General features: G+C 44.6%; 1 protein-coding gene across 1 annotated transcript; it reads left to right on the top strand.

Moving 5' to 3' along the window:
- The first annotated feature begins 1,280 nt into the window (after nucleotides 1-1,280).
- On the top strand, nucleotides 1,281-18,688 carry LOC143784691 (keratin, type II cytoskeletal 8-like). The gene is made up of 9 exons (XM_077273207.1): nucleotides 1,281-1,629; nucleotides 9,380-9,588; nucleotides 10,766-10,826; nucleotides 11,231-11,326; nucleotides 11,498-11,662; nucleotides 13,179-13,304; nucleotides 13,936-14,156; nucleotides 15,485-15,534; nucleotides 16,502-18,688. Exons 1-9 carry the CDS (start codon nucleotides 1,342-1,344, stop codon nucleotides 16,642-16,644), a joined length of 1,359 nt encoding a protein of 452 aa, XP_077129322.1. The 5' UTR covers nucleotides 1,281-1,341; the 3' UTR covers nucleotides 16,645-18,688.
- Nucleotides 18,689-18,736: the final 48 nt, after the last annotated feature.

Genomic DNA, 18,736 nt, shown 5'->3' with positions numbered 1-18,736 from the left:
AGGACTGATCACAGGTGAGGCAGGTGAACGCATATACCAGGATGTGCAGTAATATTAATGAGGGGGAGGCGCAGACGTGCAAGACACCTCCCCGTGTGCTGGAATCTTACTGCAGCTTCACATTGGTGCAGGGCGGCCGGCCACTTAACCCATCTGTCCCCATTTCCTAAACTTTCACCCCCTGGTGTCTAGAATATTTGTAAATTCCATGTCAAGTTTTCTTCTTCTGATTTTGTTTTTTACTCCCAAGTTGTCTTTAAGGAACAATGGAAAGATCTTCCACCCTCATAAGAGGGTCATCGTAGAAAATAAACCAAGGGTCTATATAACCCTCAGGAGCTGCTGGATGTGTAAGATGGGTCAGATTTTGCCATCGCTCCTTCCCTTTACTCCAGGAGGTGATTTCCTGATTTATTTTTTCCTTTTCCATTTTTTTTTTTAATTTCTTCTTTTTCCTTCTCCTTCCCACTTTATTTAATTTTGCACATATGTTAGATCTCCAAACACATAATAAAGGGGAAATTGAAAGATTCAGTAACTTCTGCGATTGCGGAGGGGAACTACAAGTTACAGCGTGACCAGACTTCACTCTCTTTCTTTAATAGTCCATTTTGGAAATTGCTTTTATATGTCCAACCCTTGTCATGTATCAACTCCAACATTGAGGATCACTCAAGAGTTTTGATCAAAAGGAGCAATTTTTTTTTATCTGTCAAGTTTAATAATAATAATACTTTTTTATTTGAGCAAATTGCACCCAAATATATTAAAAAGGAGCATCCATTTTTTTTTTATTTGGCGACTGTTCTGAAGTAAGAAAATGAAATTAAAAGTTTTTTGACTAATCCTTGTACAGTAACCCGTGCTCACTATTCCAGCCATTTGCACAATTTGCAACTTTTTTACAAGTTTAATTTTTGTGCAGTTTGCAACATTTGAGGCTTAATTTTTACAAATCTATTTAACAAATAATGGGACCAAGTGTTCCTCAGACCCTATAATATATTGTTACCGTGCAGCCCCCTTGTGTATCGCTTTCTTGTAGGAAGCGATAGGTGGTGGTTCCAGTGTTCATGTGCTAGTTATTGGTGGTCTCCGTTCACCGTGGGTTACTGTGGCTGGGAATGGAGGGAGCATTTGCTGATTAGGTGGTGACATCTAGGGAAGGGTCTGGATTGGAGCCACGATCCGCCCTGATCTCTGGAGGAGGAAGGTTCATTCTAATAATGTGTCAATAAACCAGAAGGAAAAACCAGCAGGTCCCATGTGATGCTGCTTAGTGTTATTTCCACTCCTCGCTGCCTGCACCAAGTCCGCCATTTCTCCCGACCACAGGGCACCATGAGTCAATACAGCAACCGCTATGGCACCACCCGTGGGTTCAGCAGTAGATCCCACGGCTCGCTGTCGGGGCGCCCCGCCATATTCCGGGCAAGCACCGGCTACCAGCCTGGAATGCAGCGAACCATCAGCGGCCTGAACCTCTCCCGGGTTACCCCGGGGTCCAGCACTTTCCTGCTCTCTTCTCTCCCCACCATGGAGGTGGACCCCAAACTGCACCAGATGAGGAACGAGGAGAAGGAGCAGATCAAGGGGCTCAACAATCAGTTCGTCAACTTCATAGACAAGGTAAAGGTTTATGGGGGGCAGTCAGTCTGGAATTAATTTGCAGTGTAGTTGGATGTAATCTATTGTTCCCTGTTATCAGCCATTTCCCAGTTGGGTAGAGGAGGTGATTATAGGGACACATTCATGTTTTGGGGTCACTATTTCTTTATGGATGATATGCATAAATTCCCTGCAGCCTCTATAAGGGACGACATCCCCACAAGACAGAGAAGCTGCGGACTTTGGGGTTGGGAAAGTCACAGTATAAAAAAGTAACAGTGAAGTGGAGGAACGGACTGCGGTGAGGACTAGAAAGCTGCTGTAATTAAATTCTCATTGTGAACAATGCCCTAAATGTAACCTTAAAATTAAGTCCACAACTGGAAATGATAGAGAAAAGTCAAAGATGCTATAGGATGTTAACAGGATGAAAAGGGTGAAGTGGTCAAAAATTCTGTTGAGAAGGACGAACTTTTAAATTCCTATGTGCTGTGCCATCAAAGGAATAAAAGAATCCACTATATCCATAAACAGATGGTGAGGGAACACTGAGCTAATTTACATGAATGTACATATCCTGGTCCAGATGAATTACAACCTAGGGTACGAAAAGTGTTAGAAGAGGAAATTGCAGAACCACTGCCCAGAATCATTGAAAAATCATGGAGAACAGGAGAAGTCCCAGAAGATTGGAGAAAGGCAAATGTTGTCCCTATATTCAATAAAGGAAAGAAGATTACAGGAAATTACAGGCCAGTAAGCCTTACTTCTATGCCAGGAAAGATCTGTGAAAAAATTATTAAACATCATGTATGTAAGTACTTGGATAAGAATACAGTAATTAATCAAAGGCAGCATGGGTTTGTAGCAAACAATTCATGCCAGACTAATCTAATTTCCTTCTATGATGGAATCACTGACAGGGTGGATCAGGGAAATGCGGTAGATATAGTATATATCGACTTCGGCAAAGCATTTGGTAAAATATCTCGTACTATCCTTATTGAAAAAATGACCAAGTATGGGATTGACAAGGCCACGGTTAGATGGATTAAATCTGGCTCAGTGATCATACTCCGAGTGGTGATAAATGGTTGTACACAGGGTCGGACTGGAGCACCTTGGGCCCACCAGAGAAAATCATTCTTGGGGCCCACTATGTAGTTACATAGAATTTAAATACAAAACCATCAATTCTGCAGTAGAACACACTAATATTAGGGTATAATATAAGGTAGTACACATCTTAATTATGTATCGGGTTGGGGTAGCCTCCCTCATAGAATATAATGTAGCCCCCCTTATAGGGTATAATGCAGCCCCCTCATAGAATATTAAGTAGCACCCTCATAGAATATAATGTAGCCCCCCTCATAGAAAATAATGCAGCCCCCCCTTATAGGGTATAATGCAGCCCCCCACAAAATATAATGCACACATCCTCTGGTTCTCCGGTGGGCCAGTCCAACCCTGGTTGCACATCCTGTTGGAAGACTGTCTCAAGTGGGGTACCACAGGGCTCTGTCCTGGGCCCTGTATTGTTCAACATCTTTATCAATTACTTGGATGAAGGAATTGAGGGTACACTGATTAAATTTGTTGATGAAACAAAGCTAGGAGGGATAGCTAATACTAGAGAAGAGGGAGAGAGGATTAAAAAAGATCTAAACAAACTGGAACTGTGGGCAACAACTAACAATGGTTTTTAACGGAGAAATGCAAGATTCCACATCTGGGCAAGAAAAATGAAAAAAGTATATACAGAATGGGTGGAATAGAACTAAGTAACTGCACGTGTGAAAAAAGACTTGGGTATACTAATAGATCACATACTGAACATGAGTCAACAGTGTGATGCAGCAGCAAAAAGGCAAATACAGTTCTAGACTGTATTAAGAGAAGCAAAGAGTCTAGATCACATGAAGTCATTATTCCCTCTACTCCTCCTTCATCTGGAATACTGGGTCCAGATCTGGGCACCACATTGTAAAAAAGACATTGAAAAACTGGAGCAAGTTTAGGGAAGAGCAACCAGAATGGAGAGCGGACGGCAGACTATGTCCTACGGGGAACGGTTAAAGGATCTGGGAATGTTTAGCTGCAAAAAAGGATAAGGGGAGACTTAATAGCTGTCTACAAATATCTGAAGGGGCGTCACAGTGTAGAGGGATCATCATTGTTCTCATTTGCACATGGAAACACCAGAAGCAATGGAATGAAACTGAAAGGGAGAAGATGCAGATTAGATGTTAGAAAAAACTTTTTGACAGTGAGGACGATCAATGAGAGGGACAGGCGGCCACGAGAGGTGGTGAGTTCTCCTTCAATGGAAGTCTTCAGAGGCTGGAGAGACGTCTGTCTGAGATGGTTTAGTGACTCCTGCCTTGAGAAGGGGGTTGGACATGATGACCCCGGAGGTCTCTTCCATCTCTAACATTCAAGGATTCTAATCATTTGTCCACTAAACACATCAGTACAATTCTGGAGAGAAACAAGACGATTTCCCTTCATTGACAACAATCAGAGATCTTGTAACTAATGATCAATATGGGAACTTTTCAATCTACAATGATTCCGCTTTATTGAGAAGCAGCCAGAAGCCTCCGGTGTTTTCTCAGGGTCTGGAGCACGTCCATGTTTTGTGATCCCATCTGGCGCACAAACCGCAGGACTCCTGTGATCCTGGGCAGGAGACGCTCACAGAATGGTGGGAAAATGATTGTTGGCATCAGAGGAATAATGGTTGGATCTTATTTCATTACTGGGTGATTGTGATTAATGCCCTCAGTAAACACAGACTGCCTAATCCGCAGGGCCGGACCCTCCCCGCTGCCATTGTGCTGCCAACCTCCTGTACAGGGCGATTACACACCTGTGTGCTCAGTCCGCGGTGTTTGGGGTTTGTGGTCGTGTATAATCTCATGGTACAAATACTGGAGTGGGCACAGTGCCACGAGGGCCACGGAACAATTGGCTAGAGAGATTTTAAAACTTTTGGACCCCAATGCACGCTAGCAGCAGAGCCCCCCAACTATGCTGGTCTAGCTACAATTGTCGTGATTTCTATTTTGCAGAGGGGGCTGGATGCATCAGGTGCAATGAGAAAAGGCTGTCGTTCTCGGCAGCACATTGTCCTGTGTAAACCAAGAATGATGGCAGCCAATGTGCAGCGGGTGATCTATCACAGATCGTTCCATGCACGTCGTGAAGTGCAATCTGCCTGTGCAATGGGCTGCAACATTGCAAAGTGGCCGTTCTGCAGCGCCCATGTGGGTCTCCTCACGATAATGGATGGACATACTATGGGAGCAACCTGTGACAGATGGCCCGGTGTGCACAGGCAGCCATTGTTCTCGCTTTACACAGGACCATGTGCTGCCGAGAACGACGACCTTTTGTGCTGCACAAAAGATCACTTACACCCAATAAACGAGAGTTTTGCTTTTTCGTCAGGTGATCGTCTGCCTACTGTCAAGCAAATAAGGCAGCACACTGCAGCGCTAACACATGCAAACATGAAACCCAGAAATTGAACTGCAATACTGCACTAGAAATATGAAAAATGAGAGCGTTTAGCGCATAAAAAAGGCCAATTTTATGTGTACCTGATAGCCCCTTTACGGCATCTCTCGTATACCAGGTCCTACGCTTTCCTTCCTCGCTGAGAATAAACGTCTCCATGTGAATGGGCACCTATGAAAACCTCTTATGAGACTAACATTCTCTCTCTCTGTGGAGGGGTACTGGACCTGCTGCAATTAAGACACCTGTGACTAGGAGGCGGAGTGCTCGGTCAGAAGGCTAAATAATACATTTGAAAAAACTGACCGTCACATCCAAACATAGACTAAGTGTGAACAGGTGCTGAACCTTAGAGTCACCAACTCCTATACAGTCAAGCAAAAAAGGCATATTTCTAGTGCAGTAATGCAATTCAATTTCTGTGTTTCATGTTTGCATGTGTTAGCGCTGCAGTGTGCTGCCTTTTTTGCTTGACTGTATAGGAGTTGGTGACGCTAAGGTTCAGCACCTGTTCACACTTAATCTATGTTTGGATGTGACGGTCAGTTTTTTCAAATGTATCGTCTGCCTACTGACTGGGCAAGATGATCGCGAAACCGATGTTGTTAGGAACGATGCTCATGCTGTAGAAATGGACCTCATCTCTGGTCGATCATTTGGGGCAGATTCATTATTGCATTTGCACCTTTTATTGTTTACTTTTTGGTGTTTTTTTGCCTCTTTTACATTTGTGCCTAATTCTTCTTTTAATTTGCACCTTTTTTAGCCTATTTTATTTATATTCTCCTGTTTATTTTTTAGATCAGAAATGTCAGGTAATTTTTTTTTTTTTTTCAAATTCAAAATTTTATTTTTTTTCATATAAGAAAACAAAATCACAAACGGGTAATGCGCCACAGTCCGGAGAATGAGGATGCACAGTCTGAACACGTCATTTAGTATAGACAATCATTCTAATATATAAATGGGTCACAGTCACACATCCGGTCACTTGGCATTACTTTTGGAAATTAGAAATATTGATGGAAAGATATAGAAGGAGAGGGGAGAGAAAGAGAGGAGGGTCATTGGGGAGACCAAGGAGACCAGGGCAACCTGTTAGATCCACAACAACTCTACTCCCTACTTATCTAAAGGGAAAGATCAGTCAGATCAAATGTCAGGAATATTATATTATATTTTAGCTCGAACACAAGGATTTCCCCCAAATCAGTCTACCATATTCCTGTACATTGGGGATGAGAGGAAGGTTTCCCAATGGAAGCACTTAGAGGCGGCTGCAGCGTTTCTTCTCGTGTTTGGGCTATCAGGGATTCCATACGGTGAGAAGTGGCCATCTCTACAAACCTCTCTTCCATAGAAGGGGCTCTATTTTCTTCCAGTCACGTGGGGTCACTGTCAGCTTGTAGTAGATGTCTTAAGGCTATGTTCACACGATCCTTTTTTCGCTGCGGAATTTTCAGGTCCTGATTTGGAAAAACCGCAGTGCAAAACCTGCGGTGGTTTTCACTGCGGTTTTCAGTCCTTTTTCTACTGCGGTTTCTACTGCGGGTTTCCAGCTGCATTTTCCTATTGGTGCAGGTGGAAACCCGCAGCGGAATCCGCAGAAAGAATTGACATGCTACTTCTTTTTTTCCGCAGAAAATCAGCTCGGATTTTCCAGCGGAAAAAAGGAACGTGGGAACAGCGGTTTTCTTTTTCCATAGGGTAACATTGTACTGTACCCTGCATGGAAAAAGGATGCGGATCCGCAGCGAAAACCGCATCGTGTGAACAAGCCCTTAGGGTGAGTGTCCACTGTCAGGAAACGCTGCTTGTTTGACGCTGCAGCGTCAAACACGCAGCGTCCAGATGTTCCAGCATAGTGGAGGGGATTTGTTGACATCCCGTCTCCACTATGCGTGGAAACCCGCACGCGGCGGCCCTGCGACTCCGGACATGCTGCGCGTCTTTTCAGATCGCAGCATGTCCGTACACCTTGCGGGGACGCAGCGTCCCCGCAAGGCATATCACAGGGCGCTATGGGAGGGGGGCGATGATCCCGGATGTGTACTGTACACATCCGGCACCATCGCGTCCCAGAAAGGGGGCTTCGCCGCTGCGGCGATACCGCCAGCCATCCTGAGCGTGGACACGAACCCTTTTTTTTAGAAACTGTTTTTGGATAGGGGAAACCTAAAAAGCCACATTTGTCATCTCCCGATGACCTCCTCCCAGAAGACCTTCAGGACTGTGCAGGACCACCATATGTGGGACATTGTCCCTCCATGAGCCTCACAACACCTGCATATGCAGAGTCAGAGACCTCAGGGAACCATCTATGTGGGCAGAAGGGACCCCATACCCCCCAGAGACTATTTTGTAGCCATGATAGATTTGTGAGAAAGGTGAAAGCATTTGTCCCATTGTTCCCTTGTAAATGTTTGCTGAAGTTCAGTTTCCCATGCTCTGCGGAAAGGTGGAGTGTTCCCACGTCAGTAATTTATAAAGAACAGAAATGGCTCGTGCGGGTCCAGATGGGGCTACACGAATTTCTTCAGAAGGGTACAATGTCCGTGTGAAATTCACGTTTGTCAATAGATGTACAAAAGTGTCGAAATTGTGTGCATTCAAAGACGTGGTGCCTCAAGAGCCCGACCCTCTAGAATAAGGACCCCTCAAATGAGGACAAGTCCATCACAAGTTTCAGATTTGCATAATAAATGATCTGCAGGGTCTCAAATTTCATTTCGGGTCATTTGAACCCGAACAGAACAACAGGGTTAAAAAAAAAAGCACAAAACAGGCCAAAAACAAAAATAAAGAGCTTTGTTTAACTTTGCGCAAAAATCGTAAGCCGCATGCAACATTTTTAAGAATTTGGAGCAAAAAACATGAATTAATACACAACTGAAAAAAAAGAAATGCCAAAGTGAATTGGGTCCTTCCTTAATTCACTCACAGCACCATCTAGTGGACATACGTAGTAGCTACACTGAGGCAATTCTGTTGGAAATTGAATATTGTTAAAATATTACCAGATTACCAAAACTATGTCACCTTGTGCCAAACGTTGCCTCTAATGACTGCTCAGATTTAAGCCTGAATGCTATAATAATGAAATGTCTAATTTTTTTTTTTTTTTTAAGGTTATCTCAAATTGTGTACTATTAGTAAATTGCGACTTAATGTCGACACATTGAATTTGTAATTTTGCTGCAGATGTTTCTAAGATGTGAATAATCCTGCAGGGGTTGTATTGTAATATTAATAATAATGTTCTGTTACTTTACTGTTCTACATTGACAGTTGCAGTGAGCTCAGAATTTTCACACAACCCCATTGTTTCTATACATGAGGACAAGTATCCTAATAATTACAAACATTCCTACATGCTCATAAGTTTTTCCATACAACCTTTTCCTCCAAGCGAAGCGTTACAGTGATCACTTTGTAACCAAATTATACTAAGGAGCCCAAGAAAAGAAATAAAATGATAAAGGCACAAAGCTCCCAATGTTTTTAGAAATCTTGTTTTCCTATTTCTGTTTCTTTCTCTTTCTTTTGCTATTTTGTAGTTATATTAAATTGTAAAATATCCAGGACGATTCTCGGGCGCCCTCTGGTGGACGTCTCCCACAATAATAAGTGATTGGACTGAAAAAAATGAAAGAAATGGGAAATAACAAATACATACGCTCTCAATTCTGCAGCACTATAAGTACCAGCAGTAACTGCAGACCTTCACCCTGCAAAAGCTCTGTGTTCTGCTGATCTATAAGTACCAGCAATAATTGTAGCATGTATACCTGCAAAATTCTGCACTACAAGTACCAGCGATAATTGCAGAATTTCCCCCTGCAAAAGCCTGAACTACAAGTACCAGCAATAATTGCAGATTTTCCCCTGCAAAACCTGACTTCTGCTGAACTACAAGTACAAGCAATAATTGCAAGCATTCCCTTTGCAAAAGCCTGAACTACAAGTACCAGCAGTAATTGCAGACCTTTCTCCTGCAAAAGCGCTGTTTTCTGCTGAACTACAAATACCAGCAGCGTCAAATCCGCAGCAGAATCCGCAGCGTGTGCACATACCCTTACAGTACACAGTGAAGCAACCTTGCTCCTCCCGTTTTGTGTATACATCTCCCATGCAGAGTTAGGTGTCTCCATGGTAGCAGATGACTTATCACCAGTGTAACCAGTTACATAATAATATGATAATCAGTGTACATTATGTGATTGATGCTCCAGTGATCGTTATCTGACAGGTCCGGGACCTGGAGAGACAGAACAAGATCCTGAAGACCCAGCTGCGTCTCCTGAAGGAGAAGGACACGTACAAGTCCAACATCGATCAGATCACGCTGGCCTCCAGCAATCACCTGAAGCAGCAGATCGATGGCCTCCTGCATGAGAAGGACAAGCTGCAGGCCGAACTGCAGAACATGCAAGCCGTGGTGGAGGAGCTGAAGAGCCGGTATGCCCTGTGACCCAGCGCCAAATAACTGCCCGTATAATACTGCCATAGGGTGCACGAATAATGGCGACATACAACAGTGCAATGATGACACTGCGGTACTGCTCAAATAATAAATAACTATAAAATATGATCTATCGGAAGTAAATAGTATCACGCATGGCCCATATCACATGGCCGTACATTGTATATATATATATATATATATGGTAATAGTGCCTTTCACAATAATACTGCTATGTAGCCATCAAATAATAATGCTACAATACATAGCTAACTATATAACTAAAAAATACCGCCATACAGTGTCTACAGTAATGCCATGTGGTGCATGTAGAATAGTGCCATACACAGCCCTCGCTGGCAGGGTCCTCTCTCCTCCTGTGCCAGTCGTGACTTGTATTGTTTAAAATTATTGTACTTGTTCTTATTATGTATACCCCTCCTCACTTGTAAAGCGCCATGGAATAAATGGCGCTATAATAATAAATAATAATAATACACAGTGCCATGATAATACTGATAAGTAGCGCTCAAATAATAACGCTATAATAACTATAAAATTATACAGTATGACTAAAGAATACCACCATACAGGGCCAAGCATTGCCCATGTAATACGGCCATTTATCAGGTACATAATAGCGCTACACACAGTGCCATGATAATATGGCTAGGTTGTGCTCAAGTAATAACTAATAATAAATCATTAAATAATGCCCAAAAATAAGTATAAAATATTCTCTATATAATACTGCAATATAGTGCTAACATAGTAGTGCCTTACTACAGAATCCAAATATTACTGCTATATAGTGCTGAAATAGTAACACTATAATGACATTAATATAACATTATGTATAACCAGATAACCTCTCCATATAGTGCAGATATAATATTGCTATACACAGTGTCATGATAATAATGCTGTAATAAATAACACCCAAACATGGTGGAGCCCCAGGAGTCATCGGTTCATATATCCATGTCTTCATTATATACCAGAGCGCAGCGCCTATAAACAAAGAGTACAAATATTGATCAAAAGCATCAGAAAAGGTCCGACAAATAGAATTTGTACTTTTAAACATGACAGTGTATTATAACTATAACCAACTCCCCCCCCCCCCCCCCGACATACATCTGCACCCACTTCACTTTTGTTTTTCTTCTGCAGATACGAGGATGAAATCAACAAGCGCAATCAATTAGAAAATGACTTTGTGCTGACGAAGAAGGTGCGCACTTGTTACTTTGCTATTTGATAAAGCTTAATTGGAGGTGGGGGCGCTATAGCATTGATATCTATGGCAAATATTGGCCACAGCAATGATGAAAAGTGGTACTGCAGGTGACACAGGGGAAAAAATGTATCAAAATTGTAATAAGTTTGAAACCAAAATATTTTCCCCAAATAGTGAATATGAAATCATTAGCGGTGACTCTGATTCTCTGCATAAGTGAATTGTTCTCAATATTTATGGACTGATCCAAATTCAAATATAAAGTCTCGGCCTCCGACCTCCCCAACATTAGATCACAAGCCTTGTGCTTCACCCCTGAAATAAGGACACAGGTTAAAGGTACCGACACTTAACTTTAGGGTCTTCCCATAAAACATTGAGCTGTTTTAACCCCTCAGGACCTGGACGACACCTATCTGCATAAAGTGGACAATGAATCCAAGTTGGAAAGTCTGACCGATGAGATTGAGGTTCTGAAGCAGCTGTATAAGGAGGTAATGAACTGACTGTGGGGTCCACAGCTGAGGGTTTGTTACAGTTGATCCAGTCTAAACCATACTATGGGAGTTAAACACATCAGCAGCACAACTCTCTCTCTCCATTCTGATGGTTTGTTACAATGTATCAGTGCAGGAAATATGTCCAGGCTTTTTATGTAAATGCAGGAGATTCAGGAGCTGCAGTCTCAGGTTCACAGCGACAAAGTGACGGTGGAGCTGGACAACAGCCGGGATCTGGAGATGAAGCACATCATGGACGAGGTGCGGGCGCAGTACCAGAGCATGGCGGAGAAGAGCCGGCAGGAGGCCGAGCACTGGTACAAGAGCAAGGTGCGAGCGTCGCCTGGGGGTCCCGGGGGTCTGTGTGCACTATAGTGGCAGGATTACTATGGGCCCCGAGTATACAGGACCCCCTGTTATATGGTGGCCCCCCGAATATACAGGACCCCCTGTTATACGGTGGCCCCCTGAGTATACAGGACTCCCTGTTATACGGTGGCCCCCTGAGTATACAGGACCCCCTGTTATACGGTGGCCCCCTGAGTATACAGGACCCCCTGTTATATGGTGGCCCCCTGAGTATACAGGACCCCCTGTTATACGGTGGCCCCCGAGTATACAGGACCCCCTGTTATATGGTGGCTCCCCGAGTATACAGGACCCCCTGTTATACGGTGGCCCCCCGAGTATACAGGACCCCCTGTTATATGGTGGCTCCCTCGAGTATACAGGACCCCCTGTTATACGGTGGCTCCCCGAGTAAACAGGACCCCCTGTTATACGGTGGCCCCCGAGTATACAGGACCCCCTGTTATATGGTGGCCCCCCCGAGTATACAGGACCCCCTGTTATATGGTGGCTCCCCGAGTAAACAGGACCCCCTGTTATATGGTGGCCCCCCGAATATACAGGACCCCGTTATACGGTGGCCCCCTGAGTATACAGGACCCCCTGTTATACGGTGGCCCCCTGAGTATACAGGACCCCCTGTTATACGGTGGCCCCTCGAGTATACAGGACCCCCTGTTATATGGTGGCCCCCGAGTATACAGGACCCTCTGTTATACGATGGTCCCCCGAGTATACAGGACCCCCTGTTATATGGTGGCCCCCGAGTATACAGGACCCTCTGTTATACGATGGTCCCCCGAGTATACAGGACCCCCTGTTATACGGTGGCCCCCCGAGTATACAGGACTCCCTGTTATACGGTGGCCCCCCGAGTATACAGGACCCCGTTATATGGTGGCCCCCCGAGTATACAGGACCCCGTTATACGGTGGCTCCCCGAGTATACAGGACCCCCTGTTATACGGTGGCCCCTCGAGTATACAGGACCCCTTGTTATATGGTGGCTCCCCGAGTATACAGGACCCCCTGTTATACGGTGGCCCCCCGAGTATACAGGACTCCCTGTTATACGGTGGCCCCCCGAGTATACAGGACCCCGTTATATGGTGGCCCCCCACGTATACAGGACCCCGTTATACGGTGGCTCCCCGAGTATACAGGACCCCCTGTTATACGGTGGCCCCTCGAGTATACAGGACCCCTTGTTATATGGTGGCTCCCCGAGTATACAGGACCCCCTGTTACACAGTGGCCCCTCGAGTATACAGGACCCCCTGTTATACGGTGGCCCCTCGAGTATACAGGACCCCTTGTTATATGGTGGCTCCCCGAGTATACAGGACCCCCTGTTACACAGTGGCCCCCCGAGTATACAGGACCCCTTGTTATATGGTGGCTCCCCGAGTATACAGGACCCCCTGTTACACGGTGGCCCCCCGAGTATACAGGACCCCCCGTTATCTGTCAGCTCATGTTCTCATGACTCCGTCCACAGATTGATGATTTGGTGAATCAGGGTAAGCGGGCGAGTGATGAGCTGAAGGCTCTGAAGAACGAGATGGCGGATCTCCACCGGATGATACAACGTGTCAACAGCGACAATGAGGCCCTAAAGAATCAGGTATGGTGGTCCGGAGTCTGCCTGATCTCTCAGATCCCCAAGGAGCCACCTCTTCAGTTCTGGACACAAGGTGGCACACAGACAGTGCCAGCGATGGTGCCCACAACACCAAACACACGGTGCCCCCACAACCGCCCAGACAATGGCCCATAAAGGGCGGTCTCCGCATATGGTGGGTGCTCAGCCCGTTATATACAATATAATATACGATAATAGCTGCTGTTAAAGGTGGCAGTGAACATCTTCGTGGCACCTGGGGGTACAGGGATGCGCCATATCACTATGCCTTTATAGAGCTCGCCAGGGACCACCATTGCCTCCAGCTGTGTGTACAGCCGCCATACTGACACCAACAGCCGTGGAGCGGTGTAGATTGATGCAGTCTCAGGATCTCCGAGTATCTGGACAGACCTGGGCGTCCTCTCTACTGCCCCCTATAGGCGGTGGCTCACAATGCTCCATTGCTGTATATTGTCGTGCAGTGGACCAACAATCTGCCCAGTTTCATGGAGTCGTCCCTCCCATAGGTGACAAATATAGATAATTACATGGTATAAATGAAGCCCCCGAGGGAAGAAGCTTCTGCCTGAGGCTTTAGATCCATTTTTCAACCCATTTCCTTCATTTGTAGAGGACCAGTCTGGAGAACAACATCACCCACACAGAGGAGAATGGGGAACAAGCGATCCAGAACGCCAAGGGCCACGCGCAGGACCTGGAGGACGCCCTGAGGAAAGCAAAGCAGGATATGGCGCGCAAAGCGAAGGAATACCAGGACCTGATGAACACAAAGCTGGCGCTGGACATTGAGATCGCAACATACCGGAAACTGCTGGAGGGCGAAGAGACCCGGTGAGTGCAAGGAGATGCATTTATGGACATTGAGCTGAATTACATCCTGTATTATACCCCAGAGCTGCACTCACTATTCTGCTGGTGTAGTCACTGTGTACATACATTACATTACTGATCCTGAGTTACATCCTGTATTATACCCCAGAGCTGCACTCACTATTCTGCTGGTGCAGTCACTGTGTACATACATTACATTACTGATCCTGATTTACATCCTGTATTATACTCCAGAGCTGCACTCACTATTCTGCTGGTGCAGTCACTGTGTACATACATTACATTACTGATCCTGATTTACATCCTGTATTATACGCCAGAGCTGCACTCACTATTCTGCTGGTGCAGTCACTGTGTACATACATTACTGATCCTGAGTTACATCCTGTATTATACACCAGAGCTGCACTCACTATTCTGCTGGTGTAGTCACTGTGTACATACATTACGTTACTGATCCTGAGTTACCTCCTGTATTATACCCCAGAGCTGCACTCACTATTCTGCTGGTGTAGTCACTGTGTACATACATTACATTACTGATCCTGATTTACATCCTGTATTATACGCCAGAGCTGCACTCACTATTCTGCTGGTGCAGTCACTGTGTACATACATTACTGATCCTGAGTTACATCCTGTATTATACCCCAGAGCTGCACTCACTATTCTGCTGGTGCAGTCACTGTGTACATACATTACATTACTGATCCTGAGTTACATCCTGTATTATACCCCAGAGCTGCACTCACTATTCTGCTGGTGCAGTCACTGTGTACATACATTACATTACTGATCCTGAGTTACATCCTGTATTAAACTCCAGAGCTGCACTCACTATTCTGCTGGTGCAGTCACTGTGTACATACATTACATTACTGATCCTGAGTTACATCCTGTATTATACTCCAGAGCTGCACTCACTATTCTGCTGGTGCAGTCACTGTGTACATACATTACATTACTGATCCTGAGTTACCTCCTGTATTATACCCCAGAGCTGCACTCACTATTCTGCTGGTGCAGTCACTGTGTACATACATTACATTACTGATCCTGAGTTACATCCTGTATTATACTCCAGAGCTGCACTCGCTATTCTGCTGGTGCAGACACTGTGTACATACATTACTGATCCTGAGTTACATCCTGTATTATACTCCAGAGCTGCACTCACTATTCTGCTGGTGCAGCTGGTTGTTAGTGGAATCAGTAATTGAGCTTTGTTGTCAGTCTTCCTCCCATCAGAGCAGCTAAGCTCCTATCATACGGGGGGGGGGGGGGGGGCACTTACTTTTCTTTGGTGTGACAATGTTGTTTCTATTTAGGTTGAACAATCATCCCTCGAATTCTCAGATCTCTGCAGTGGATAAATTGGGTGAGTGTTTTCTCTGTGTGCTTTTTCCTCGCTATTTCAGTGCTGGGATTATCTGTGGGTTTTATGATGGGTGAGGTCTGGCCGCTGATTGCAGACCCCAGTAACAAAGATATGAGAGCTCTAAGTGGTTACTCTGGATCTCATGCATCTATTCCCATCATGTGCAATACTGTCTGCTGAGCTGTGTATCTAATCCTATCCTGTGTGATACTGACTGCTGAGCCATGTATCTAATCCTATCCTGTGTGATACTGTCTGCTGAGCCGTGTATCTAATCCTATCCTGTGTGATACTGACTGCTGAGCCGTGTATCTAATCCTATCCTGTGTGATACTGACTGCTGAGCCGTGTATCTAATCCTATCCTGTGTGATACTGACTGCTGAGCCATGTATCTAATCCTATCCTGTGTGATACTGACTGCTGAGCCGTGTATCTAATCCTCTCCTGTGTGATACTGACTGCTGAGCCGTGTATCTAATCCTCTCCTGTGTGATACTGTCTGCTGAGCTGTGTATCTAATCCTATCCTGTGTGATACTGTCTGCTGAGCCGTGTATCTAATCCTATCCTGTGTGATACTGTCTGCTGAGCCGTGTATCTAATCCTATCCTGTGTGATACTGACTGCTGAGCTGTGTATCTAATCCTATCCTGTGTGATACTGTCTGCTGAGCCGTGTATCTAATCCTATCCTGTGTGATACTGTCTGCTGAGCTGTGTATCTAATCCTATCCTGTGTGATACTGACTGCTGAGCCGTGTATCTAATCCTATCCTGTGTGATACTGACTGCTGAGCTGTGTATCTAATCCTATCCTGTGTGATACTGTCTGCTGAGCCGTGTATCTAATCCTCTTCTGTGTGATACTGTCTGCTGAGCCGTGTATCTAATCCTATCCTGTGTGATACTGTCTGCTGAGCCGTGTATCTAATCCTTCCTGTGTGATACTAATTGTATCTTTCTGCAGCCGGTCTCTTGAATTATGATGGGAAATCTTCTTCTTCTTTGGCACGAAATTCCCCGAGCGCCAAGAAAGTTGTTCTGGTGAAGACAATTGAAACCTCCGACGGTAAACAAGTGTCGGAGGCGAATCACTATTCCCAGGAATGAGCCGTGTACAGCAGAGCCGACTGTGCGGACGCCCCATTGCTGAGCCCTGCAGCCCCCACCTGCTCACACCTGTCACTGCTGATATCCCCCCCCTGACCTAATAATGTGTGATGAAGCAGAGCTGGCCTCGCGTCCGGCCCTTCATACTATGCAGCCGCGCCAATCACAACTACAGCAGGAAAATGCAACTTTCGCTACTGTAGCTATTTAACATATCTTAGAAAAAAAGCGACAGGAGTCACTAATACCGAGTGCCAAAACTAATGCACTGCAGGAGGCGGCAGCCCCAGGATAAAGGTGGAGATACTGATGAGAACCCACTCACACTCCCATCATCCATGAGGACAGGGAGATTGGCGCTTAGTATTATAAATGCACACCGATAAGGCTTGTATAGGGCGCCAGTCACACTGTCACTTGTAGTGCGCCATGCATACAGCCTATTAGTGACGCCCATACTAGCAGATCACGTGGCCGCCCTGTACTATATTAGTGCACCCCACAGGGACACCCCAATCCCCCAACACTACAGGGCCGGCTGCATCCTGCAAAGATGAAAACTACTCCATATACGAGCCTTTACCATGGGCATTAATAATACTAAGCAGCCCCACCCGGCCTCATGGATGATGGGAGTGGTTGTTCATCAGTATTTTGCACCTTTATCCTAGGGCTGCTGCAGTGTTCTGGTTTTCTGCCTTTTTTCTGTGATATTTAGTATCGATGCCCCGTTCAGTGTATAACTTATTAATATACTTTGTTTCACGCTGTCAATATCTCTGTTTGCTGTGGGGAAGTTTGTTTACATCAAAAGGATAAACATCTGGAAAGATCTAATATTACTCACAGCTGAGGATTTGTCACAATTGCGTCCAGTCTAGGAAGCCTCCGCAGAGCAGGGAGATGAATTTTACCTGCACTGATACATTGAAACAAACTATAATACAAGACTTCTGCTGGTGATACAATTGTATCCTGTGTAGAGAATTATAACAAACCCTCAGCAGCGAGAAGCATCAGATCTGTGCAGGTTTTCAGCCTCTGGATGTAAGTGACGAATGTTCCTAATAACCGACAGCAAGCAGAGATCCTGAAATAGGTGAGTGAAAAAAAACACCATCACATCTCTGCTTTTCTGCCTTTTTTGTTTGTTTTGCTTTTGGTTCAGATTCCTCTTTTTCCCCCATTGTGATGTTTACATTTTCGGGATGTTTTTTGTGGATTCATCATTTTGTGACTTTTTTTTGCACAAATTTATTCCAGTCTTCTTCCCCCTGGAGTGATTTTATATGGACTGGTTTATGTACATCCTCCCCCAGTTTTTGTGGCGCAAATTTTGCAACACTTTTTGGAAGAGATAACAGACAACGGTGAAGACCCTTTTTGGCAGCGAGTAAAATTCATAAATCGCATGCGTCATTTTGAAGAATTTTACACAAAAAAAGCAAAGAATACCACACATTAAAAAAAAGGCACAAATAAAAAAATAAAAATGAAGCAAACAAAGGCACAAATGCAATAATGAAGTTGGCCCAAAGTTTTAGAAAGTTGCAAAACTTTTCCTTTTTACAATGAAACAGAATGTCTGAATGTTATTTTAAATCTTAACCGGCAGCATTATTAGGTTGTGAGGGGATAAAAACAACCCTAACCCCCCATTAATAAACAATTTGTACCAAGACCTCCCCCGCTGACCCAGCGATGGTTTCCATATTCTTTGTATTTGTGCGATTTCTTCCTGTTTGAAGAATCGGGGTTTTCATGGCTCCATCTAGTGGCCATTGCATGTAAGTACCATAGATCGTCAGCAGGAAGAATTCAAAACCGCAACAAGTAAAAAACAACATAACAAAACTGCCAGAGCGGATACTGTTAACATAAATAACACATTGTAGGAAATTTGTGTATATGGTGCCTTAATCACCCTCAACTTTTTCATTGGCTTAATAATTGTTTTTAAAGACGCAACTTGTATTAAGATTTTTTGTTTTTTTTCTTGTATTTCTTAGCTTTTAATAACTTTGCATTAAACTTAAAGCTCCTCATTTTTTGTTTCTTTTAATGATGATACTTTATAACTGTTTACCTGTAC

The sequence above is a fragment of the Ranitomeya variabilis genome, chromosome 7, assembly GCF_051348905.1.
Source record: "Ranitomeya variabilis isolate aRanVar5 chromosome 7, aRanVar5.hap1, whole genome shotgun sequence".
NCBI lineage: Eukaryota > Metazoa > Chordata > Amphibia > Anura > Dendrobatidae > Ranitomeya > Ranitomeya variabilis.
This window is presented reverse-complemented; position numbering and strand designations above follow the sequence as displayed.